The sequence below is a fragment of the Elgaria multicarinata genome, chromosome 3, assembly GCF_023053635.1.
Source record: "Elgaria multicarinata webbii isolate HBS135686 ecotype San Diego chromosome 3, rElgMul1.1.pri, whole genome shotgun sequence".
Taxonomy (NCBI): Eukaryota; Metazoa; Chordata; class Lepidosauria; order Squamata; family Anguidae; genus Elgaria; species Elgaria multicarinata.
In genome coordinates, this window is record NC_086173.1 from 60,687,323 (window position 1) to 60,714,981 (window position 27,659).

Below are 27,659 nucleotides of genomic sequence, written 5' to 3' on the forward strand. Positions count from 1 at the left end.
CTTGAACCTGTTTTGTTGCCTTATTTTAGAATACGTGATGAACTCTCTTTCCATGATGGGTATGTGTTACGGGGAGCACACCGTTTACTTGTGCCAGAGGAATTGCAGTCTATATTTATAAGTTTGGCACATGATACCCATCAAGGGATTGTTAGTACTAAACAAAGATTGAGAGATTTATATTGGTGGCCAGGAATGGACTCTCAAATGGAAGCTGCTATAAATCATGTGTTACTTGTCAATTACATGATAAGACAGCAATAAGATGTGCATCACCATTACAGCCAGTTCCACTTCCAGATGCTGAATGGGAAAAGGTTGCAATTGATATTGTAGGACCTTTTGAGGCTGCTCCAATTGATTGTCGTTATGCTATCACTTTAATTGATTATTATAGTAAATGGCCAGAAGTAGCGTTTACATCTCAAGCTACCTCAGCTACAGTTATTAGTTTTCTCTCCACTGTTTTTAGTAGAGAAGGAAATCCAAAAGAACTGGTTTCAGATAATGGAGCACAGTTCACTTCAGTGGAATTTGAAACCTTCTTAGAAGAACGTAATATTATTCATTGGAGATCATCTGTGTATTACCCCCAAGCTAATGGGGAGATTGAAAGGTTCAACAGAAGCCTGAAAGAGAGTTTACAAACAGCTAAGTTAGAAAGGAAAGCATGGAAAACATTCACCACTGACTTTTTGCAAGTGTATAGAGCTACACAGCATGCAACAACACAGAGGTCACCTGCAGAGTTATTGCATGGCAGAGAGATGCATACAAAATTGAATATGGCTGGAGTGTTAAAATCTAGACCAGATAGACCTTTGGAATCCGAGATGAGAGAGAAAGTTAAAGAGAAACAAAGGAAATCTAAAGTATATACAGATGGACGTCGTGGTGCTAAGGAACAAACATTCTAGTGCAATTCCTTTGTTCGAGTTAGGAAACCTGGGATTTTACGAAAGGGAGAACAAAGATTCACATCTCCTCATAAAATTAATGGGAAAAAAGGACCTTATACATATAAACTTTCAGATAGACGTGTGTGGAATGCTTCTTATCTTGCTCCAGTAGATCAAGATGATGAAGATACCCATTTTGGGTTAGAGGATTTGCCTTTTTCACCCACAATAGAGACTAGGCCAGCAGCTGGATCTAACCAACCGGGAAGTGAACCAGGAAGATGGCCAGTCCGTGTCAGACACCCACCTGCTTGGACTAAGGACTATGTTATGTAATGTTGGGATGTGGGATTATGGAGGTTTCTTAAGAGGGGGAGAAATGTGGAGATGGTATAGTAGTGTATCTTTAAGAGAGCAAGGATTAGATCCAGCTGGAGGCTGGGCAATCTATAAAGGGAAATTGGGGATAGCTTTGAGAAGGCTTAATCAGGCATATGGCTATGCTGCCGGCCTTGCAAGGCATACTTTAAATAAAGGACTTATATTTATACTTTTACCTTGCCTCTTTTTGGATACAACACCAGGGTTTTGATTTCTCCAGTCTAAGATTCCTGTGGTCAGACATTTTGGGCAGATGTACAGCATGCTGAAGATGCAGCCTTTGTTTTTTATACCAGGTCTAGGCAACCCACAGGCTTCATACTGCCTGCCAATCACAAGAGCTGTCTTCTGTTGCATCTGAAATATCTTGCCGGCTAGCCAATCAATGCTGCCACATGAATGCAGCCTGGATGACTCTGTCAGTCTCAATTGGGCTTGAACCAGGAACCTCATAGTCCCAGACTGGGACCCCACCTGGTAAGCTCCCTGGGACTGTGTTATGCTCCCTCTCTTCAGCTACAGAAGACAAGGGGGAAAGGGGTGTGTAATATCAGGACCTGGGATTTGCAGACAGCATTAAGCCTGAAGTATGGCTAGTCCCTTCGACAGGTCAGTTCCTCAAACAAACCAGGGTCCAAGCAGTCTGAGACCAAGCAAGGGTAAAGCGATGCAAAAGCTAGAACTGGGGTATGGTGAAAACTACTGAAGTAGGAAATTGGAACTGAGGACAAAAAGGAGCCAAGGCAAAGGAGAGAGGAGCTGGAAGTAAGGCTGCTCAAGGGAGACCTGCTAGAGCAGGGCTGTTGTACCATCAAAGGCTAAGCAGAGACAAGATGCATCTCCAGCCAGACAATCATAGAATCATAGAATAGCAGAATCGGAAGGGGCCTATAAGGCCATCGAGTTCAACCCCAGCTCAATGCAGGAATCCACCCTAAAGCATCCCTGACAGATGCTTGTCCAGCTGCCTCTTGAAGGCCTCTAGTGTGGGAGAGCCCACAACCTCCCTAGGTAACTGATTCCATTGTCGCACTGCTCTAACAGTCAGGAAGTTTTTCCTGATGTCCAGCTGGAATCTGGCTTCCTTTAACTTGAGCCTGTTATTCCATGTCCTGCACTCTGGGAGGATCGAGAAGAGATCCTGGCCCTCCTCTGTGTGACAACCTTTCAAGTATTTGAAGAGTGCTATCATGTCTCCCCTCAATCTTCTCTTCTTCAGGCTAAACATGCCCAGTTCTTTCAGTCTCTCTTCATAGGGCTTTGTTTCCAGATGCTCCTCTTCTAGACAAGACCTGTTCCTCTGAGTAGAATTCTGGTCCTGCAGTCTCCTTGCAACCAGATATGCACTCTTCCTCCGTTCTTAATGTCATCATTGGACCAGGAGATGAGGGGGGAGAGTGTGGTCTAGGGGTTCATCCAGGCCCCGTGGAAGGTGTCTGGGTAATTAGGTGAGTTGAGCAGTTTAACTTTTTTGTCTGGAGCTTTCTGCATGGTCTCACGCCTTTTCCTCAGATGTGGTCCTGGTCAGAGTAGCACCTGACACTCTCCCAGTATAAACGTCATGGACAGGGCAGCATTTTCTCATGCTGCACTTCAGGCCCCTGTTCTTAGGGATCCTGGACGGAGGCTATACCCAGAGCCAGATTTCATGTATATGGTTGGCCAGGACTCTGATACTATGGAGTCAGAACAGAAAACCCTTTCTAGGGATCTTACCTCTTTCTTCTTGACAATCTCAGTATAAGAGGATCTCTCTTCATTCCTTTACACAGGCTTCTTGCTGCTGCTGGGATACGGGAAGTAGCTTGAAAATGGCAAATCTCAAGAGTAAAACGGTAAAGCATCCCTCTCCCTCCCTCCCTCCCCATCTCTGAACAACGCTGAGCAAAATATCTTAGGTATCTGTTCCAGCCGTTTCTCAGATGACTTGCAACAACTCCACCAAGTGGCGTTTTGCAGACAGAGCACTATTTAGCCAGGCATGGGCTTTACCTTGAGATGATTCCTGAATTTTTCTGTTTCTCATCGAGATAGAACCGTGCTAGGGACCAGGTGGACTGAATGGTCTCTTACTATGGACTGCTTAAGCAGAAGTGACAAAAGATCTAGTTGCTCACTTGTGAAAATTCAGCCTCTCTCTCATGACATTTTAAAAAACCACCACCAAAAAACACACCACCTACTTTGAATGAACTGCCAAACATTGTCCTTTGTAGAAAGACACTGGGTGTTGTGAACAATTTCTGATCCAGATATATTATTATTATTATTATTATTATTATTATTATTATTTATTTATTTATTTAGCACCATCAATGTACATGGTGCTGTAATGCCAATTGGGATGGCAGGGAACATAGGAAAAGCTATGCTTCATCAGACCAAATACCTATTAGTCCAGCATTTATAGTGACCAACCAGATGCCTCTGGGAAGCCCACAAGCATAGATTATGGGAGTTGCAGTCCCAACACATCTGGAAGGCAACCGGTTGGGTTAGGTTGGTTAGCGCATCAACAACCCAGCTCCAGGAGCAATTAGCAGTTCTTTTATGCAGGATAATTTACTGAAAGGATAGTTTTTCCGGAGGGAAAATAAGTCATGGTGGCTTATTTTCCCTCCCTGGGCATGCTGGTCGCAAGCCACCCAATTAAAATAATTACCCTCGCCTGGCACGGGTTATTGGGACATCTCAACCCAGTAAGGGTGGTTGTTTGGGGCGGTTTACAAACCACCCAGCAACCTTAGAACAAGCCACAGTTTTCAGGGTGGTTTATAAACCTCCTCCAGCCAGCCACCCTCAGAAGGTTTGGACGTCATGACAACTCATGCCCGGTGAGGGTAATTAGGTGGTTCGCAACCAGTATGGGTTTATTTTGTGGCTTATTTTCCCTCTGTGATCATGCAAACCCAGTCAATGTTTCTGAAGTCCAGAGTGGCTCCAGTCTTTTAAGACCCATCAGGGCTTGCAACATCCCTACATACAAAGAGTGTGGTTGGTGTTTGGAAGGTATTGGGGGGATGGAGAGGCTGACAGGTCTCTCGCTTGGCACTTCTGGTTCTAAAAGAACTCTTAGAACTCTCGTATATTCTCCTGGGTTTGTTCCTCCTCACTGGCTGCGTTCAGACAACACTTTTGTCAATGGTGGGTGGAGGAGTCAACTCACAGTTGTGTTGTTTGCAGGTACTCCCTACATGACATGGTGCCATGCCCCCTGCGGAGCGGTTGAGGCTCAAGTGGAGTGAATTACTACTTAACCCGCATTTGATTGACATGGTCTCCACCTCTCGCCCCGTCCTCCCGCAGTCCTCCAGGTGCTATCCCAGCAACCTCTGTGAGTTGCGCCAGCTGCAGCAGAGTGGCCAGTGAGGTTTTGGGCACTCTTGCTGGAGGACTCTGTAGCCAGGTGAAAAAATCAAGTCAGCAGGCCTGGAAAACCACTGGCTCAGTTCAGATGACACAAAAACCACTGGTTGTGCAAGAAGCCAACTTTTCAGCCAGTTGTGTTTCTCCAGTTGTTTTTCTGCCAAAAAAGTCCACTGTAGAGTGGAAATTACCTGTCAGATGACACAAATAGCAACTGTTGCCCATTCCACTGATGGTTGACTCCTAAAAACATTGGTAGTTCTTGTATTGTCTGAACACAACCACTGTCTGCTTTTCATGGTTAACTAGTCCTTGCACTTTGCTGCTTATCTTGACTTCCTTATTGACCTTCTCTCCTGAGCTCTGTCTTCTAGCCCTTACCCCACCAAGGCAACACCTTCAATAGATGTAGAGGGTTTCCTTGTCACATTCAACTCAAGAGCCAGTATGGTGTAGTGGCTAAGGTGTTGGACTGGGAGTCGGGAGATCCGGGTTTTAATCCCCACTCGGCCATGGAAACCCACTGGGTGACTTTGGGCCACTCACAGACTCTCAGCCCAACCTACCTCACAGGGTTGTTGTTGTGAAGATAAAATGGAGAGGATGATGATGATGTACACCGCCTTGGGTTCCTTGGAGGAAAAAAAAGGTGGGATATAAATGTAATAAATAAATATATTTCTAGGCCACTCACCAGAGTCACCTCATCTTTTACTTTTTGCACACTTGTGTAAAATTGAGGAATATATGCAACCCTGGCTTGGATTTCAAGATCTCTAGGTCCCCATTCATTTCAATGGTGGCCAGCTCTCTTGTACCAGAGTACTGAATAGTGTCACAACCCACACATAATAGCACACCCTTTCCCCTCCCAACCACCCCTAGAAAAACATTTGCTTTACAGTCTGAAAATGTTTCTTCACTTTGTGGGCTGATGGGAGGTAATGTGTGATGTGAAGAATATATGAGGTTATAGCTTATGGTGTGGATCCTGATTCTTTTCATCAGAACATTCCTTGTGCAGAGTTTTGTCCAAAATTCTCCCACCAGTGGAAAGGGATGGGGTGACCTTTTTCAATTTCCCCATCCCTTTGCAGCCTTCACCACCACCACCCTACTGTTTTGGAGGGTCCTCCAACCCTCCAGAACAGAATTTCTGAAGACTCCAGGGGAGGAAGGAATCAACAAGGGTTGCTTTGGTTCCCATTCCATTAGTGACAAATTTGCTCTGATGGATGGAAGGATGATCATGGATCCAACCTCCTGTCAGAAGTGTTAAAGCACAACATTTTATAGAATATAATGTGGAGTATGAAAAAGAAATCTGTGGGCCAAAACAAATATAAGCCTACTGGCCTAAACATTTTGAGTGAAGCATAGGAGAATCTTTGGATGGGACAGTTGTCTTGGTACAATGGCACAGATGAAAGGCAAATGTCCTGGTAGTCTCTTCTCCATTATCTTTTTCCTGAATTTCAGGTTACAGCAAAGGTCACACATCCCAATGTCTTCCTTCTCATCAGTTTGTTTGATGATAACAAGCAGAACACTATTAAGGGGTGCTCAGTAATTCAGCTTAGACAAATGAATCTGAAGCTCAAACCATATGTGACAGTAGGAGACTGTTTATTTAAATCCAGGCCTGCACCAATCCATGAGGTGGGACCTGATTTTAAGCAAGGCTTGAATTACAGAGTTGTCAGGGGGTGGGGGCTGGCTGCTTCCTACTCCTTAGTGATGCCCCTCTTAGCTATTATTTGTAGAAGGGTGGTGGAAAGTGAGAGGGTTGGGCTTGTGGATTTCATTAAGGACCCCCTATCTTTCTCTCCATCACTGATTTTAAGTGCAAAACATGTGTACAAGTGAAGGGAAAATAACAAAATGGAGTCATGCTGCAGGAGCATTCAGTGACCCTTTTGCTCTTGAAATCAGCTCCCCACCCCACGTTACATGTAACTGGGGCAGACTCCATTTTAAACAAACCAATCCACCACTGTGATGACTAACAAACTAATGCAATACAAACCATCCACCCCCACACCCCTCCCGGCCCCATGATCCCTAAGAGACAATTACACTGAGTCACTGAATGTTGCCATTTGTGACATTTATTATTCCTTAGAATTGAAGGGTTCTTCTCCCCATTTCCTGCTCATCTTCATATTCCTCCTCCTCCTCCTTTTTTCTCCTTAGCTCATAGGAGGCTGAGACCAGGAAACACGTGTTGTTCTATAGGCAACTGTTTCATTCAGACCATTCTCTTTGCAGCATTTGGATCTTTCTCAGTGATATTTTGAGGTCATCATAAACATGATGGCCTCAGCAGGAGCAGTTGGTACCAAGATGGGGTGGGTGGGCTCTCAGCCACAGTTTTATCTAGACATGATGGAAGGGTGCCTGACCATGGCAACTCTCCCTCTGATGACCTCTCAGGATATGAAACACCAGCCCTTACAATTGGTAGATAGCATCAGATGACCACACCTGGCATACACACAAGGAGCCTGGTCTTCCACCCTTGCTTGGTCAAGAGAGCAGCTCCTGCTGCATCATCAGCTTCTAGCTTCCAGCTCCTTTGGATTCTGCCAATCCAATCCTGGCCCATATCTTGTGCGATGCTCAAGTCCCAGTAGGGCTGAAGAGGGTCCATCCTCTGGTTTTTTTTGTGCTGCCCCATTTAGCTACTGTTTTTAGGTGGCTAAGGGCAGAGAAGTGATTTGGATAAAATTGGTCAGGGGAAACCTGAAACAATGCATAGTAGCAAGTAACCAAGCAGAAGACTCTGGATTTAGTACTAAAGCTTACTTGGAAGAAAGTACACACACCTCTAGAAGTAGAAATTAAATGTATTTACTTAGGGGATTTTCAACACAAGGCTTTTAACCTGCCACTTTACTGAGGTTTCTGTTTCTGGATTCTTTGCAGGATTAAGATCAGCTCCTTTACACTGGTTTTCTTTCTCTTCCTTTTCTTAATAAACAAACACTAGGTGGCACTGTGGTATAGCAGAATTGCACAATTACACTAGGCTTTATCCCACCATTCACGAATAATACCAGACTTTCTTCATTAGGAAATAAGCAATGCTAAAATGGTTGCAAAGCACAGGATTGGCCCTGGAGGAAGAGAATGTCATGTAAAAGACCTGCAAACTAGTGTAAGTGAGGAATCATGAGCGAATAATAGATGCCTCATGTGGAAAGGCTCAGGGGAGAAGGGGATAATTGGAATCAGACTATCCTTTGAAAACAATACTTCAGGCAAAAACAACAAAGATACCCAGATTTGCTCTTTATGTGGCCTAAATATGGGGCTTCCAATAGGACCTGGCCCAATCCAGGATCCAAAGAATCACAAGCCTGAAAGCAAATTGCAGCATAAGAATGAAGACGAAGGGGCAGCTCTACAAGCCCCCCTCCCCCACTCTTTTTATGTTCAAAGCCCTGGCAGCACAAGGAAGATAGTTAACCAATCACAGGCCAACTGAGAAAGTGTTCCCAAATTTCATAGGGGAGGATGCGAGTTCCACAGGAATGCAGCTGAAATTATTGCATCCAGTCAGTGCAACTTGAGGCATCTCAAGATACCAGGTGGTTGCAACACTACATGCCACTTCAGCCTGGCCAATGGAGTTAAACACACCATTATAGCACAAAGAAAAAGGAATGCTTGGCAAGGGGTCTACTCTAGGTGTGACTAAATTTGGATCTAGTCCCACTGCTCTATAACATTGTGGCAGGTCGGCACTGAGTGGGGATCTGGGGAAGAAAATTGGGATAAGAAAGGGGCAGCTGCCAAGCAAGCTAGTCACTCCACTGCAGGCTGTTCCTTCTCTAGCACCCCCCAAAGGCCAGGATAGGAGACTCTCTGCTGCCTCTGAAGTCAAACTTGGCCTCAAAGAGGCACTTTGTGCCCTCTATGGGGAACTGCGCAGGTGGGAGAATTGGGTGGTGGTGGTGGACATCCCCATCAGAAAGATGTGACTCAGAAATGACATTTTCTCTGTTCTAATAAGTGATGTTGTGTCAGGAGTAATTTATTCATGGGTAGCTGATGCAGTTGCCATGGAGAATGTCAGAGAGAGAGAGAGAGAGAGAGAGAGAGAGAAGCTGAGCTTTTGAAGCAGACAATGTCTGGAGGAGGAGGCAGACATTCAAGGAGGAAGCAGAGATAAAACCATATAGGGAGAGAAAGGAAGCACAAAGCAGGCAGTTAAGACTAACTCACCGTGGTTTTATCTCCATCTTGAGGTAAAGTTATATGAGGGCAGGCAGCCCTAAATCCTTCCCACCCCTGACTTCAGGAAAATTCAAGGAGGGCACAGTCAGCCCTACTGTAAAGGTATTTGCAGCAAAGCCACGTAAGGAACAGTGGAGATCAGTCTTCCCTAAGCTGCTGCAACCTGGCCACGCTGGATTTCAGTTTCCATCAGCCCCAGCCAGCATAGCCAATGAGGCCCCGGCACTACTTGATACAGAGCCTTGATTTCAGCTAGCTGTGCTAAGGAATGCCTAGAGCAGTCTTCCCCAACCAGGTGCCCTCCAGATGTTTTTGACTATAACTCCCAGCATTCCTGACCATTGGCTATGCTGACTGTGGCTGATAGGAGTTGGAGTCCAAACTACTCTGTGGCTGAGTTTGGACGACATGCTAATCCACAATTGACTTCCATTTTGTTCCTATGACTCCCCCACCCCACCCCCGTTGATTAACATGTCATCCACACTCAGCCAGAAAGTGCCAGGTGAGGGATATGTCATACTTCGTTCAACTATAGTGTGTGTCCAATGGGTGGGGTATTGGATATAGACTCTGCACCAGGTCGGTGGAATTACATTTGCTCCCCCAACAGCTAGTGGCTAATGCTGTTCAGGCTGCAGAGGTGACACCTAGATTTCTGCAATGACAAGATTCCAGAATCTGCCCATATTGTTTAGGACTAGTTGTCACTTCTCCAGCATGAACAGCCACAGCTCAAGAAAATAGGGACAGGCTGGAAGTGACATAGAGGTCTATCAACTGTGCGACATGGTACAGCCCCAAGATCTGCTCATGTTGAGGATTAATGCTGGGGAAGGAGCAAAGAAGAGGAGGTTGACTTGATCTAAGACCAGCAGAAACAGCTGCATTCTTAGGAAGGGGCAGCCCTACCTGAGAAACCCTTGTCCTACACCTTGGTCTTCGACTGCTGTGCAGACTGGTGGATTGATATAACTCCATTTTGGTGAGTCACCTGCTGTTACAGAGAAACCATTTGCCTGTGATGAGCACTTCATTAGTGCCTAATTGGCAAGGCCTTGGGAACCTGTAGATCAAACTAGTTCTCTGTGCCTACTGTTAAAATGATGCTATCTCACAGCTACCACCATGGGAGCCTCTCTTGTTATTTGTACAAACAATCCAGACATGCCAAAGGCTTTGACCCATTGATTTGCTCACCACCAATCTTCTCCCAAGTAGCTTTGGGGAAATGCAGTGGATAGATCTGAATCTATGACCACCCCTGTGCCCTATCTAGCTCAAAGGTCTTTAGATGTGAATAATGCCAAGCTGAGTTTCAAGCTGTTACAGAACCAGGGCTCAGGCAAGATGAGCCAGTATGTTTCTCACATTCAGACCCATTGGGAGGTTATTGACAGCACAAATCATATGCAATTATACTCGGAAGTAAGGCCTACTGCAGTTAAGGATGTCAGAGAAAGAGTGAAGGCTGTGCGTGTGCTTCCCTCAGTTTTTGAGGAAACAGCAATATCAGGATGGGATGCCTTTGAGCATGTCCAGAGTTCGGCCTCTCAAAGACATGCTGTTGTATATAGTTATGATTTTCAAACCACACATGGCAGGTGGGAGGAGGCACCACAAATGGATGCAGCCCATTTATGTGGGTTGTTTCCTTTTATGTGGAATTGGGTTGAGTGACTTTAGGAATCTCAATGGCCACCAAAGGCCAGTAAGTCTGGCCTCCCTTCCAAGGCATGCTGGGAGTTGTAGGCATAAACCTAGATTTTTATTAAATTCTTTAAAAATACTTAAAACCCCAAAATTCATGTTTTTAGATTTTTTTTCTGATCCATATACATGAAGACCTGTCTGGGTGAACAGCATTAAGGCAGTACTATATGTGGAAGTGGGTAAACATTTCAGGACATATGTGACACACACACATACTTTCCGCTTTATAGGTAGAGATTATTTCCTCTTCCACATAATTCTTAGAGGTACAGGAGTGCTGCTTTAGGCCACCCTAAACAGAATATTTATTGAACAGTTTTTTAAGCTAAACTAGAGTGACCAGATACAAAAGAGGACAGGGATCCTGCAGCTTTAACTGCTGTGATGAAGAGGGAGTTTCACCAGGTGTTTCATGCATACCAATGACACCTGCTGAAATTCCCCTTTCAATATGACTGTTAAAGATACAGGAGTCCTGTCCTCCTTTCCATGTGGTCACCCTACCTTGGGTTGAGTTTCCCCATCCCTGAGTTAGACTAGCATTGGCTGCAACCCACCATATTTGGAGGCTGATAGTACCTGCTGACCATCAAGCAAAAATAAAAAGATGTTTTGCTTCACTTATAAAGGAAGTCATGTTCTAATGCAGATATAAATGTGTTCATTTTAACAAACCCCCATTCAACAATATTTTCCTATCACAGCCCTCTGTGTGGAGCAGTTTTTTAAAAAAATGCTGGGCCTGAGGCTATGCCCACCCATGGCATGACCCGGCCAGGATGTACCTGTCTGAGCCCTGCTCCAATGGTGCAGTATTCTCTTCACCCTCAATAGAGCCTCGAAGCCTAGATATCAGGGGAGCAGCATAAAAACACCTGCTTAGCTTCTTTTCTCCCAGCTGTAGATAATTCTAACACAAAGGAGAGTTCCTAAAAAATAAAAAATAGCTTTGTCAAGCTTTCCTTTGGCAAAAACAGTGTCTTTTTTCATTTATAAAGGCTCTTTGAATGCCTTAGAAGCTCTTTTTGAACAAGCACTCCTTCGGAGGTGGGAAAAAGGTTAGCTACCCCTAGACTGGAGATGTCGAAACTAGGGTGCAGAACATCTGAAGCCATGGTTTCATGAGGTGAACTTTTATGTTCTTTGCCAGATGAATGCCTCATCTCTGGACCAGTGAAGCACTGAGACTGGGGAGTGGAGAGAGAGTCATGAATAGGGATGTCAAAGAAATCTGCAACGGATTCAAATGTTTGGATTTTGATGAATCCAATTTGCAGATTTGACAGCAGACCAGCTTTTCCTAAACTGTGTAGATTTTGTGGACTTGCGGACCAGTTTTTTTAAAAAAATAGGGCAGGGGAAAGGATTTGTGCAAAGTTGCACTTGTGCGAATGCACATTAGTGCTAATGCACATTAATGTGAGTACACACTTGTGCAAACATGCTTCAGTAGCAACATACACTTGTGTTCAGGTGCAATGGAATCTTTGTGCATCCCTTAAAAAAATCTGATTCTTTCAGTGAGTGGACAACAGAATGGAAAACACACAGACAGAATGGATTTAACAACATTTGCACATGCCTAGACATGAGGCAACTTGAAGCTTCTTGTTTCCACTATTGTGGTCCATGAGAAGAACGGTTTTGTCAGTTTCATTTCAACAAACTGAGGCTTCTCTAGGCTTTGCCCTGTCATTTCAGCTGATCCCTGCCGTGCTGAAACTTAAGAGAGTCTCGCCTGTCTCACTACTCTTCTTTGGATAGACCTAGTGAAATGGCTTCCAGCAGGTTTGGGAGACAGGGATAAGAACCTTCATCTCAGGAGTATATATATATATATATATATATATATATATATATATATATATATATATAAACAACTGCAGTCCCTTCCTGGATTCAGGTAAGAGTCTGTGCCTTGTATGAGTCTCAGTGGCTGCTCCAAGACTCTTGTAAACTGCCTTGAGTCCCAGTATTGGGGAAAAGGAATAATAATAATAATAATAATAATAATAATAATAATAATAATAATAATAGATACAGAGAATCCCAGTCAGGCTAAAGTCACATCTAGTTTTGCTGAAACAAATTTCCCTGTAGTTCAGGAATCATGGCTATCTGCCCACCCTTCACCATCCACACAACAAAGTAACTTAGACAGTGTCTTCTACGGTGAGGAATCCTTCCCTCCCATCTATACCCCTAGATGTAGCATTATGAAGAACTTGCAGAGAGATCCCCAAAGGAAAACATGTGGTTGTAGAATGCTTTTCAAGACCATATAGATAAACTCACAGTTGTAACCTATAATTAAACTCTATTCATGGGAAAGATGAAGAGACCCTATAAAGTGCACCCTAATAATCAGCATCCATAAACAAGACCTCTCTAGAGATCCTAAGTTCTTTCTGAAGGAGATAAAAAAAAATCAGCTTTGCCTTCACTCTGCCTAAAATTTGTTCCCATCCAGTTATTCAAATGTAGCTTTATCTATAAAAGTGTAGTAACAGGAAGGGTTGAAAAGATTGTGACATTTTTGCTCTCTGTTATATTTTGCTTCTAGCCCTGCCCCATTCTTTCTGTGATGACGTCTGAGAATGGACAAAAGTTCCCAAACTTTTCTTTTTACTATCAAAACATGTTAATTCTAAATCAGTTTCAAAGCAGGGGAAAATAGTGTGTAACTATCATATTGCACAATACAGTGGTACCATATTTGTTTAGTCCCGGGTAGCATGCAATCAGATGGGAGGATTTTCGTATTTCCCTACCATTGCTATGGTTTCCCACTGGTGTCCCACAATAGTGACAGTCTCTTTGCACTGGGAGAGAAAGAGGAAGCAGTAATGGCCACGTGGGGCCATTTATATCATGCCACTTTTCCTGTACACAGCAGGAAATGGCGTCACATTCTGGGTTTTTTTTTAATATAAAAAAAGACATTAAAAGGGATCTATTTTGTGATGGAGAAATGAGTGGAAGGAGCTGAAGGCACATGGGAGGCAGACGTCATCATCTAAAGGACAAGCGAACATCTGTAAGTGGGCATTAGCGAGTGTGCGATAAAATGTTCATCTGATGATGCTCTACGTGACAGGAAATAAATAGGATGCTACACAACACAAAGAGCCAGCAGTGATTTCAACAATCAATATCTAGCAAAATATAGTTAATGGCTGCTGTCTGGCCATTTCTTTTGTCAAGCAGTGCATGTTAATGGCCCAGAATGGCTGTGCCATTAACCTCTATAGGGGATAATGGCTATGAAATAGTGGGACATCTCTTTTGAGTGCTTGGAATGATGGGAGTTATCAGACATTGCCATTAAGGGGAGGGGGCTATGTAAGGCATGTGTCTGTCCATGTATAGGTGTGTACAAGTAGCCATTTTAGAAGAAAGTATCTTGGGTTGAAAGCATCTTCGGTTGCCACTCTCCAACAGTGGTGTAGTGGAGCCAAATCTCACAGGGATGCAGCACCAGCACTTTTTGATCAGCATGGATGTTGGCATCATCTGCCACCCCTCCACCTCTCTGACTTCCCTATTCCCTCTGAACCCATCACAGTAGCTGTAGGGAAATGGATTTTCCCAGTAATAATATGTTGCTTTGAGCTATCCCTGTAGTAACACAAACTGTTTTGGGGTAACTGGGTCTTGAATGGGCAATTAAGACCCATCGAGCTTTACAAAATACCAGCTCCTAGTGAAGATGAAACTACAAGAACTGGTTTGTTGATATGGATCAACATAGCTGCCTGAATGTTTGGACTCTCCTTGGGGGCATGGTATTGGGGACTGTCATGGTGTGCCCTAGCATTTCAGAATCTACCACTGCTCTCCAAGAATCTGATGTGAGGTAGTGGATCTGTTGCCCTGTAGGAGTGCATATTCTGCTTGCCTTCACTTATGCTCTATCTGGATATTTGTAAATAAACTGAATACTACAAAAGTACATAAATCTCCAACACCCTCAAAAAGAAGCCAAATGGAGATAGTGCTGCCCCTACAACTTATCGCTCTTGAGAAAGTGGGGAGCATGTAAAAATATAGGGACTTGAAAATTGCAGACATCCCTACAAATGTTAGTCAACTGAATATTTAATATGCTACACAATGGACTCTGTACAAAGCAGGACTGGCCCACCCATTAAGCAGGGTGAGGCTTTCGCATGAGGAGGCAGAGCAGGAAAAGCAGTGAATTGTGCCATTCCCTTGTCCCCAGGGAATGAGCTGCACCACTCCCCCTCCCCCAGACCCAGTGGGACTCCCAGCCTGAAGAGCCTACCACCACCTCCAGTGGGTGCTCTAGAGAGCCCCGTCATGGCATTTGCCACAGCAAGAAAGTGGCCAGTGGAACTGTTCGGAGTAGCCACTGACCCTCTGTTACTGTGGGACTTCAGGGCTCACCTGAGATCTCAGCACTTGGACAACCCCTCATAAAATCTTGGTGATGTACCGAGAGACCTCACAAGAACCTGGAGCCACTGAGATTTTGCAAGAGTGGCTATTGATTCTCTGGGCTGGGACTGCTGGTGGGAAGAGGGTGGGGGAGTGGTGTGGGAGTGGTGGTGTGAGTTTCAATTCTGCTTCAGGCAGCAAAGATCTCACACCAGGCCTGATATAGAAGATGATGGAATATGCACAATTGAGATGGAGTGACAGGAGAAAGGAACTGGGGGGGGGGCGAGAAGAGGTTCTGTTATCTGTTGCCTTTTCTGAAAATGTTGTTTTGCAAGGGTAGGATGGGAGAGGGGAAGAAAGTAAAACCATTTGCAATAATTTATGAATTTGCAAAAAAGGGGACTCATGTTTGTCTGATTTTCGCAGTAAACCATTAGCACAACCCTTCTTCACATCAGTAAGTCTAGCGTCTGCCTAGAACTTTAAGACTCATGACTTCTTTGTAATTATGTTTGTCTGCATCTCCATCTGCTCCAACAACTGCGGGTGAAGCTTTAAAACCTGCGTTTTGAAAGCTCAGTGCAATTATATCTGCTTTAGCTATGTCTTGAAGCCCATGAGTTTTTCTCTGTGCCATGTAAGATTTTCTATGTAACATGTGGAAGGTGGGTGAGTCAACCTACCTCAGGGAAATCACAGTCCTTTTCTCCTTTTTAAAATCAACGTCATTTCTCAAAGAGAAACCCAAGGTTATCCCTGACTGGAGATGATCCTGGGTTGGAAATCATTCCGTACTGCAACATTAACATAAAATAAGCCATGCTGGTCCAAAATAAAAAGGGCAAAATCCATGATCAAGGCAATAGACTTTTGTGTATATTTAGTTGTTCCTAAGGAAGGGATTTCCTGACCGTGGAGTTTGGAGTCATTACACGTATTTAATTCTGTAAATGTTCTCAGTCTAGGAAAGAGGTTAATTTGGCCTCTTTTTCCAAATGGTAGCTGCTTCCTATTACCTTGATGGCTCTGAAGCTACAGGCCACTAAAAGTATGTGGTTGAAAACTTCACAGAGTTTCTCTGGTTGGCCCAGCCTTACTCAAACGGCGGGGTGTGTGCCTCCATGTGCGTGTGCATGTGTGTCTGCACGGGGAAGGGGGTAGCACTTCCCACCACTTTCCCCATGGGATTTCATCATTCTTAGTGCAGTGCAGTGCAGCCCTATGGTTGCTAAGCAACCCCTTTGCATCTTCCATATCTGCATCTGAGGATTCTGTGGCCCTAACTGCACCTGGGGCTCTGACAGCCACACAGCTGCTTGCTTACTTCCTCCTGGCACATAGACAAGGGAGGTGAAAAGGGTGCTGCACTTCCACGGTCAGGGGGTGCCTGACAAGTGAACAGGCACCATGACGACCATGGATGAAGAGGACCTGAGCGAGTATTTCCGGATGCAATATGGGCAGAAGCTGCTGAAACTGCTGATGTGAGTTAAATTCTCCCAACATCTACCCCTTGTGCTGTGCTCTTCCACCTCTTCCCTCCCAGCAAGACCCTTACTCTTGGCTCCCCTCTCTTTTACTTTCCACCCTTCCTAGTTTCTCTTCCCAGCTCCCACATTTTTGGTACCTTCCACTCCTTCCTTCCTTCCCCCACAGATCCTCCCTTCACCCCGTGGCCACTTTTCATATAACCCTCCCTGCTGTATTACATCAAGGGTCCATCTAGTCCAGCATCCCCTTAGAGTAATAGCCAATTGCCTGCATGAAGACAATATGGGCACTATATATGTGAAGATTAACTCCCTCTCTCCCCATGCCTCCCCGCCCCTGCCTTGCTACCTTTAACTCTTTTTTAAAATGTGGGATATCCTGATCATGGATGTCTATGTTATATCTAAAATAGCCCTTAGGACCCTTGATGAGGGACTTCATAAAACATTTTTTGGATTTTCAAATATATAGTATCTACTGGATCACCCCAATCTACATATTTCTTAACACTTAAAGAATTCTAAAAGGCGTTTGCACAAGCCATGCTTATACTTTGTCAGCAAGGCCTTTTCTTCTATGTTTGTGCGTTTTTTTGTTTGTTTGTTTGTTTTTAAAGCTTGATTAAAGCTAGAATTTTTACCAGTTTATTAGTGCACAGACATTATAATGACAGATTTGTAATTTTATCATTAGGCAAGACTTCTTCTTCAAAAAGGAAGATTTCTTGCCCTTTCCTTTATACTGCTGTTTAACTGTACTTCATGGACTTGTTGGTAACTTTTCTAATCTACTGTATGCCTAGTTGAGCTACTGTCATAGTGTTTTTTAAATAACCTCCAAAGTTCCTAAGTGAAGCTTCCTTTTTAATGAATCCCCACATTTTTTAGATTTTATCTCTTCCGAAATAAAACTGCATTGGTATTTGTAGACATTTCCCCCAATCACATATATGCTGAATTTGATAGTGCTGTGGTCACTGTTCCCAAATGGTACACTTAGTATTAATCCTTGATTTAAGGATTACTCCCTCTCTTGTTGGATCCATGACTACCTGTTCACTTTTCCTTCCTGACATGTTTCCATGTTCTCGTTGCTTTATGCTATGTCCAGATGAGCCACAGACTCTAATCTGTTTTCTGGGTGAAAGGCTTGCTCCTAACCCAAACATCTTTGGACAAATAGGATATTGTCACTTTGTCTTTTCCATCTGAACGTGTGTGTAGCACAAAACATACCTGTCCCATAGATCCTACAATCTGTTCCATTCTCTGCATTCTTCATGGGAAAATGACTGTCCTCTTTGAATAGGAAATTCCCAGTATCAGAGGAGCAGTCTCCATCTCCCTCCATTCGGCTCCTGGAGAAGAAAAAAGAAGCCAAATTGGTGCATCAGGCCATGGAGGCTCAAAAGGAGGTGAGGTTCTCCAACTGGAGGGGATGCCCTGTTTTACTATCTTAGTATCCCAGAAGACCATTCTACCATACAGATTTTGTTAAAACTTTTCCACCTGTGTTTCGTGGATTGTCGAGTGTCTTTCATTCTGTCATCCGCTCATTGACAGAATCCGATTTTTTTAACCATAAATTCTTCCTACTTGCACTAATTCACATTAGTGCTAATGTGCTTTAGTGCAAATCCTCCCCCAAAGTGAAAAACCAGTCTGCAAATCTGCAGAATCCCCATGACTTGGAAAAAGCCATTCTATGCAGAATCCTCAGGTCAGATGGCTAGAAGTCCAAACTCATTTGAATCCATTGCGGATTTCTCCAACTCCAAGTCACAGAACCACACAGCTGACACTTCATTGCCCATAAATCACACCCTGTTTGTTTAATCCATTGCCACCAAAACATCTCCTGGTCCATCTGTTCAAGACACCAACCTGTTTGACATTTTGTCTCACATGGAGCCATGTCTGTATTTTGAGAGAAAACCTGTAGCAGACGCAGAAGAAAAATCTCTACTGTAACTTGATGACTGATTGGTCTCTTCCCTCTCTGAACCTTTCAGGCATTTAAGACAAGGATGGAATCCCTGAACAACCGGTGGGAGGAACTTGGTGCAAAGGAGGTCCAGTTGAAAGCGTACATTCGGAAATTTGAGCAATTCATACAGGTATCAGCTCCTGTTCCTAAGCCATAATGCCTCCATTCCCTTTTATCTTTATGGATTCTATGGGCTTCGTTGTGATCCACCTGAAGCCAAACATGTATACAGCTAGTTTTTCTCCATCCAGTAGTATAACTAAGGTGGGGTGAGAGGGGTACCGGCCCTTGGGGTATATCTTGGATGAGGGCACAACATAGGCAAGGCTTGGTCTTGAACAGGCATTAGCTTTATGGAAGACTTCCTCCTAGCAGATGAAAACTCCTAAAACTGTTTTTTTGAAATGGACCAACGCTGCGGCCTGCAACTTTGGACTCTCTTTGGGGTGTGTGGCCATGGAGACTGCCACAGGGAGCACCTGCAATTTGAAATTTAGCACTACACCACTGGAAAGACCCTTCTCTGCCTGAGACTCTGGAGAGATGCTGCAAATCAGAGCAGACACTACTGGGCTAGATGGGCAAATAGCCTGACCTGATATAAGACAACTTCCAGTATACCTCTGACATCCTCATATGCTCTGATTGAGAGGGAGGCAATGGAGCTTATATTAGCATCCTCACCCAGTAATAACTTGTTGCCTCTTCCCTTTATTTCTTTTCAATTTTCTTTATTGCTTGTGGGGGCCATTAGGAGAATGACCAGAAACGGATCCGAGCCTTGAAGAAAGCCAACAAGGAGCGTGAATTGAAGAAGCAACGGGTGAAAGAGCTGGCCAAGGCTAAGCTGGAGATGGCAGCTCTGAAGCAGCAGCATCAGAAGCTCTATAACAAGCTGCAGCAATACTCCATCTTCAACAAGTACCTGGAGAGAGTAGTTGAGGTCTCAGAGGTATGTATAAGGGATAGTGCTAAGATGGGGATGCTAAGAAGAGAGGCAAAGTCTAAGGTACAGGTGTTCATATTGATTTGTTTGTTTGTTTGTTTGTTTGTTTATTGTTTGTTTGTTTGTTTGTTTATTGGTTTGGTACTTCTGTGTGCTAAGCCAGAGAAGTAGCTGGAGGGACTAAATGCAACCACTGAAAAATCAGGTTACCTGGTTATAGTTGTATCTGACTCTGCAATGACAAATCTGCAGATCCAGTTGAACATTGGCTCTGCAGTGATACACCAAAACTATGGGATCTGAATGGCACAACTGTGGGGTCATTGGTGTGATAGCTATTCCAGGCCAGCTTCATGAGAAGTAGTGCATGAGAAGTGGTGGATTTGTATCTTGGGCAGTGGTCCCCCTATTTGCCGCATTCATGCAGTCAAGCTTTAGATCCAGATCATTCAACACAGCTGAGGGCAGCCTTCCCCAACTTGGCACACTCCAGATGTATTGCACTGCAACTCCCATAACTCCCAGCCAGCATGGTCAATGGCCTAGCTGGCTGGGAATTATGGAAGTTGCAGTCCAACACATCCAGAGAGCACCAGGCTGCTGAAGTCTGGCATAGGTAAACCCCCCATGGTATGATTACAGCAGGCAGTGACAGCCAGACTTTTCTCGCTGTGTGCAGCTTTCCCAAGCCAGGATGTTGACTGCACAACGCCGTGGTGTCTGTAGCCAGTTAGTCTTTTGTTTCTACCTGCCATGGGGGCTGGTGGTGGTTAGAAGTGGACCCATGAGATGCTGTGGTGTGGATCTGATTGACCGTTACATGAGGATAGTATCTCAGGGTGTGGGACAGTAATACAAGGCATCCCCTGCAGTTTGAGGAGATCCGGGAGGTCATCGGACGCTACAAGACGCTCGTAGGGATGCACCGGGATCTCGTGAAGTCAGCCCAGGAGGGGCTGGAGTTGATCGAGCAAGCCAAGGTCCGCCTGGCCCGCTACAAGGAGGATAAAGACGATGAGATCCTGCAGCACAACAACGAGCTGGCACGCCTGCAGCTGCGCTTTGACCATGCCCGCAGTGATGTCATTGTCTGGGTAAGGGGTAGGATGGGGGTGGGTGGGACTTCTGGTGGGCAACTCTTCAACCTTGCAGCTCTTTAGTCAAATGCAATGCCTGAAACCATTCTGAATGCCTCAGCTCCCCTGATGTTCTAATATCTCTTTCTGAACCAACTGCACGTCCTCGCAGGCTTATATTAATTCAATCCTCTGCATAAATACTGTAGCCAGTCAAGGGTATGAGTCATGGGAAGATGCATTTTACCCTTGACTAGCTACAGACAAGCCCGGGCTCAGAAAACAAGCCACTGGGTATCAGTGAGAGCCATTGGTAGTGGCACACTATTGGGGTCAGCCCACCTCTCTGTAGGTATCATGTAAATCAATGCGTTTGCCCCCCTTGAATTCAGACTTTGGGCATACAAGGGAATTATGTATGCATTGGCTAAATATAGTCCCTTAGCATCAAACGGAAACCACATTCAGCATAAGGACAGCACATGCCTGTTGATGATTCTAGGAGCCTGAGGACCTCACTGAGCAGCCATCTGTGCTGCTATCTCTCTAACAGCTCTCTCCTAATTTTAAACAATTGGTTGTGCCTTCATACCGGGGTGGGCAACTTCCACTGGTTTCAGGGCCAGTTGGGCCCCTCTGAACCCAGCAGGGGCCACATCCTCTTCAGAATCGCTATCACCATGCCATCAAAATCCAGCAGTGTGGCAGAGGCAAAAGAAATGCTGGTTTTCCTTTGAAACAAGGACTACAGGGAGCACATGCTTTGTTTGAAAGCCAAATCACACTTCCTGGACATTTGGGGAGGGACATGATTTTGCTCTAAAACGAGACATGCCTTGTTTGAAAGGGGAAAAATAGCACATTTTTCCTGCCCCATAATGCCAAATTTCAGTGGCAAATTTGATGGCAGGCAGTGGGGGCTGGAAAAGCAGCCGGAGGGGGTGTGCATGCAGCCTGGGGCCATGTATTGCCCACCCTAACTTACCCACTGCCTCCTCTTTGACGCAGCACTTTCTAAGTTAGTTTGCCATTTTACATTCTGCATGACAAGCAGAAATACTGTATACTGGGGCGGTTTTCCCAGCAGGAAGCAAGCTGCACTTGTTCAATTTCTGCCTGACATGCAACAGTTGCAGGCATAAAAATAAAGGTGGTGGCCCTTTGCCACTCCCTCCTGAAATAAGCAGGGTTTATTTCTCCTAGTCCCTGCTTTCCAAGTGCAGCAAAAGCATTCGAGCAGGACTCTCTTTGCCTTGCCCAAGTGTGAAGACAATGCCATGCCATTTGCCTCCAGTCTTCTCCTTTTCCTAGACAGATAATTTGTCCTCCTAGGAAGAAAAGTGAACGGTCACCACAATTTTGCCCATCTCTTCCCTGCAAAACTTCATGGGAGACCCAAGGGCCAAGCAGAGTTTGTGTATGAGTTAGTGTTGTTGTTTTTAAAAGATTATCCAAAAATGTACTCAGCAAACTTTCTTTGTACCTTCCTGCTATAAAGTGTGCTTTCATGGCTCAGTTTCCAAGAGGTCCATGCTGAAAATCTTTGCAAAATGTCCAAAATAAAGATGACCACATTATCTCTGGAGCAACTCCAGCCCATCGTGTGTTCTTTGTCCAGTTAGCAAGAAGAAATGGGCAGAAAGAGACAATGCAAAAGTTCAAGTTGCCTCTTTAAAAAAGAAAAGAAAACCAATGTCATTAGGAGTAGCCAGAAGATATTACTAAGGATCTTGCCATTCTTAGTAATATGACACAAGCAACATCATGCAAGTCAGAGAGGGAAAACAAAAGGCAGGGCTTGTGAATGGCCAATTTGAGTTGGACAAGAAAATGAATGAACTCATGCACCCAAACTGAAGCACCCCGCTTCGGCCTAGTAACAAGCCTCATAGCATTTGAATCAAAATTCCATGAAAACAGACAGTCAGATAATGCACAGAACATTAGTCTTGTCAGGGGAAAAGGTATGTTAGGCAGACCAGATTACACAAAGGAAATGTAACAGAGTGAGAGAGATTGGGGTGGGGCACTGCTCAGGCTTTGCGAATTGCACTGAGTCCTCCCAAATGCAGCTTGGGACATTTTTAAAATGGAAGCTAGCAATGCACACGTTAGCCAGAATTAGGGTGCTCCCACATGAGGCTTTTACAGTACAATTGCACTGCCTCATCCACAGAATTGTACAGGAGGTCCAGATGATGATGTCTTCCATTTGTAGCCATCCTACGCTTTGCCACTGCTTCTCCTTTCTTTTCTTTTTTTTCTTACCAGAAAAAACCATCCAGGGTGGGGCTGGGGAAGATGGAACAGCCACACAATGCCTTTTGAGTATTTGCCCCAGTAGCCCCTCCCACCTGGAAGCACCTTTCGTCATGTTCATCAAAACCTTTTCCACATTGTGTTTCCTTCTCCACAGGAGTCACGTTGGGCCCATATCCAGAATACTGCTGCCAAGAAAACCCTAATGCTGGGCACCATCAAGATGGCCACATTGAACCTCTTCCAGGGTGTGAGCAAGCAGATGAAGGAGGCGCTAATGGTGCCTGTGGAGGACACCCATAGGCAGCTGGATATGGTATGCATGCGCAACATTGCCCCCCTCTCCTACTATCCAACTGAGGCGCTAGCAGCATTCATGGCCTGAAGATCACAAACAGGGGAGATTCTCTTTGGGCATTCAGGGCAGGGGTGGTGAACCTCTTTCAATCCGAGGGCCACATTCAATTTCAGGAAGATATTGGGGGCACATTCTGGTAGTGGGTGGTGCCAAAGGCAAAATGGGTGGGCCCCAAATGCCAAAACAAGGAAAGGAAATCAGCAGGTTGAAAAAGGAATTGCAGAAGCTGATTGCACTGCCAGGTAAGACCAATAGCCATTGCAGCTCTGCCAGGGACTGAGCGCTGGAGGATCTTGTTGTTCAGTAGAGCTCCTTGGGTGCCACGCCCTCTGAAGCCGGGATGTGGAGCCTCTTTCAGCCCAGGGGCCAGATTCCATTTCAGAGAAGCTTTCAGGGGCTGCGTTCCAGTGGTGGGCGGGGCCAAAGGGACAGGGACCAAAAATACCAGCATATTGTAGCTTAAAGCTGTGACTGCAGGTAAGGCATTTAAACATCTTAGAATGGGTAAAAAAAAAAAACTAGGAAAAAGCTGGGAAACTACCAAATGATTGGTGGTTGGAAGGACGGGTGTACGGCCAAGGGAATAGGGAATAGCAATTTGGGTATACTGCAGGCAGGTGTGGGGAGATTGGGGTTTCAGGAGAGCTGGATCTGACCCCTGTGCATGAGGTTTTGTACCCCGATCTAGGGCTTGGAATCCATTTTGGGATAGGGGGTATTAAGGAGTGTGATGTAATAGGAGGGTATTAATGAACATAGAATCCCAACAAAGACCTAAGTAGAACCTATCCCATTCCATTAGAGCTTGGGGCTCACAGAGGAAATGGTGGAAGGTCACATCCAGACAAGTCTCTTTTCGTAACATCAGGCACCTGAGAACGGAGCTGGATTTGGCAAAGCACATCCAGAGTCAGACAGGCCTCATCAGGACCATGGAAAGCTCCCAGTGAGCTTTGCTGGCCACATCATATCCTCTTTTGCAGCCTTCCCTAGCCTGGTGTCCTCCAGCTGTTTTAGATCACAACCCCCCCCCCCCCCGAGTGCCTGATGCTTGGTCATGCTGGCTTGGGCTGATCCAAAACGTACGTAGGGCGCCAGATTGGGGAAGGCTGCTCCTAAATACTTCAAAGTTGTTGCTTCAGCGGAGAGATGAAGTTGACCCTGCTTCCCTGGAAGTGTTGGCCATGTTTCTGCAATGGCTGGTTTCTGCTAGGAAGAGGAGCAGGAGATGCAGAAGTCCAAGGAAGACTGAAGAGTCACAACCTCAGGGCCAAGAGACCATTGGAAAAAGTGCTGGATGGAGCATCTCTTTGTAATCTGGGCCTTGCTCAGGGTGCTCAGTTCAGGGGTCATGACAGAGCCCTGATGGATCAGACAAGGTCCATCTAGTCCTGGGGTGGGCAACTTGTCACCTTCCAGGTGTTTTGGCCTACAGCTCCCATCAGCCCTAGCCAGCATAGCTAATAGTGAGGGATGATGGGAGCTGTAGGCCAAAGCACCCAGAGAGCTTCAAGTTGCCCACCCCACCTCTGGAGAACCACAAGTTGTCCACCTCTGCTCTAGTCCAGTTTTCTGGTTCTAGCAATGACCAGGCCCATGACTCTTGGAAGTTTTTCAGTGGTTGCCCCCCGACTGTGGAATGATCTCCCTGATGAGGCTCGCCTGGCGCCAACGTTGTTATCTTTTCGGCGCCAGGTCAAGACTTTTCTCTTCTCCCAGGCATTTTAACAGCATTTAACAACGTTAAGTTTGTTTTTAATGGACCCCAGAATTGTTGTTTTTAAATGGATACTGTTTTTATACTGTTTTTATGGGGTTTTTTTTAAAAAAAATTGTATACTTTTAATGTTTACTATTTTTAATGTTGTAAACCGCCCAGAGAGCTTTGGCTGTAGGGCGGTATATAAATGTAATAAAATAAATAAATAAATAAATAAATAAATAAATTTACAGGCAGGACACAAAGGCTTCAGTCCTCACTCACTCTTTGTCCCTGGACTCTGATACTCAGAGGCCCATCAGACCACATTGCAAGAAACACCAATGAGATATGTTTGGGAGGGATCCTGTCATACCATATTTGATTCTGAGACAGAATCTGGGACAGGCAGTGATGAACAGTCAGTTGGTTACTCAGAATCTGGCCCCAGAATCTGGGACAGGCAGTGATGGCTTTCCTATTCCATCTACCCATCACAGTGTACTTTGGCCACTGCTGTCCATCTGCACAAACACAGTTCTATCCTCCAGATCAGCAGCACTGCTTAAATTCCAAAGTACCATTCAATTCAAGCTTGTACTAATGTGTTAGGGTCTTTTTACTAATCTGATGTGATACCCCCACCCCCACTTTGCTTTCAGATCCAGCAGTTTATCCAAGACCTGTCAGACATCTGGGCAGAAGTGAAGAAAAAAGATCAGAACAGATCACAAATGGTTGTGCAAAAGGACATGTAGAAGAAAAGGCTGATGCTCACTTGGATTTTGGCAAAGCTGATTCCCCATTACTGCACAGAAATTCATACCCTCCCCATCCTCCACATTCCCTTCCTTGGAAACAAACCATATGGTATAAAGAGTATATTTTAGGTAACATGGTTTTGGTTTCTCAACTGCATTTGTTCCCATGTTTAATCAAACTAGCCCTGTGCTGTGAACCCAGAGTAAGCAGTCTGATGATGAGTCCATTGGAACTAGGAAGCCAGAGCATGGTCAGGCAAGGGAGATGGAGAATGAAATGCAATCATTTCCTGGTGTGCAAGCTTTTTCATAGGAGGAGTAATCCAAAACTATTGCCCTGTGTGTCCCATACTATAGAACAAATGTAGGAACTGCAATCTCACACTGCTCTGGAACTTTTGCATCAAGGGTGGGCAACCTGTGGCTCTCCAGATGTTTTGGCCTACAACATCCATTATTCCTTGCCATTGGCTATGCTGGCTAGGCCAGGGCTGATGGGAGTTGCAGGCCAAAACAACTGGAGGGCCACAAGTTGCCCAGCCCTACTTTACATGAAGGAATCACATGGGTAAAGGCATTAAAAATACTTGCAAGGAAGCTCAGATGTCTTCTTGACCCAAAATTCCTTTGCATTTTTCATTGATCTGATCTTAAATCAGGTTCATCATTATTAGATGGACCACTCAGCACCACATTCTAATCCCTGACACTGCCCTGAACTCCAGATGCCCCACCTCTTTCAGAGTTCATGGAGGCTGATGTTTGCCCCTACATAGTAAACTGGAGAGGAGGGTTTGTATGCCAAAGAAGAGGAATGATGCATCAGTGGGGAACCTATGGCTGCAGGCCAAATGCAGCCCATCCGGCCTCTCTGGCTGACTCACAGCCTCCCCTCCTCTGCCCCAGTTGTGACCCCCTCCAAAAAATAAAATCACCCCTGCAAGTGCCAATGGAAGCCTTTTTAAAGCTTTATTGCAGTGTGTGTATGTGTGAGGGGGTCACAGCTGGGGAGGTAAATATGAACCCTCTCTATGTGCTGCAAACTCTGAAAATCACTTCCCACAGCAATTAGAATTTGGGGGGGGGGAGCCTCCCATTAAAGTGAAGGTCACAGCTGGAGAAGCTTAGGTTAACCCTCGCTGTGTGCTGAAACCCACTGGATCACCCCCCATGGCAATTAGGTTTGAAAAAAGCTTCCCCCTGGAGTCAACGGGAGGCATTTTCAACCCTAATTGCTGTGGGGGAGAGTTCTGAGTAGGGGAATTATAGCTGGAGAGTAAACCCTCCCTGTACACTGAGTCCTCCCTAAACATAACCCCACCCCACCACAATGCAGGAATTACATTTAAAGGCCTCTGATTGGCTCCAATGGGAGACCACCCACTGCTGGCACATAGTTTCTGGAAGTTTTGCCACAAAGGAATGTGGCTGTCATACCACATTTGAAAAAGGGTCCCCACTCAGGGATGCTCAGCTGGATGAAGTCACTCAGATGCACCCAAGACCTGGAGGAGCTTGACTTAGCAGACAAGTGAAGACAAAGGAAGCATCTGGTGGTTTCCTATTTAAGGTGCTCTTATTACAGCCCAATGAGAACTTCTCAGATGACACAGCACCTTAACACCTTGGCTGGCAGCAGTACAGCTGCAGAAGGGAACTGCCACACCACAGTCTGGAGCACTTTGTAGTCTCGGGATGTGTGCTGATATCCTTAGGAAGCGCTGCTACTGGCACAAGTGTAGCAGCCCTCTGGATACAGCTTTCTGTGCTGCAACAATCAACCAATGATGGCACAGGAACAGACAGCCAAGCACAGAGCTGCCCTGCTCCTCTCTCTGTCACAGGAGTGACCATTAGCATTCTGCACATGGCGTCTTTTCATTCAGCAAAGAAAGCTAGGGTGATTAGGGCACTCGCAGCATCGATTCCGGAAGCGGGTCCCCCATGTTTAAAATGCAGTGGAGGGCAGAGCCTCTGACAGCAGCCAGTGCTGAGCGCATCCGTGTGCTGGCGTCATTGTTCAGCTCTGCAGTGCAATCAAGTGGAGCTGATGACGCAAATTCAGCAAGGATGAGTTGAACAGG

At 45.2% G+C, this 27,659-nt stretch overlaps 1 protein-coding gene across 1 annotated transcript; it reads left to right on the plus strand.

The window, feature by feature from the left end:
• Positions 1-16,406: 16,406 nt before the first annotated feature.
• On the plus strand, positions 16,407-25,572 carry CCDC42 (coiled-coil domain containing 42). Its single transcript, XM_063121526.1, has 7 exons — positions 16,407-16,483; positions 17,799-17,904; positions 18,502-18,606; positions 19,231-19,428; positions 20,295-20,516; positions 22,915-23,073; positions 25,477-25,572. Exons 1-7 carry the CDS (start codon positions 16,407-16,409, stop codon positions 25,570-25,572), a joined length of 963 nt encoding a protein of 320 aa, XP_062977596.1.
• The last annotated feature ends 2,087 nt before the right edge of the window (positions 25,573-27,659 follow it).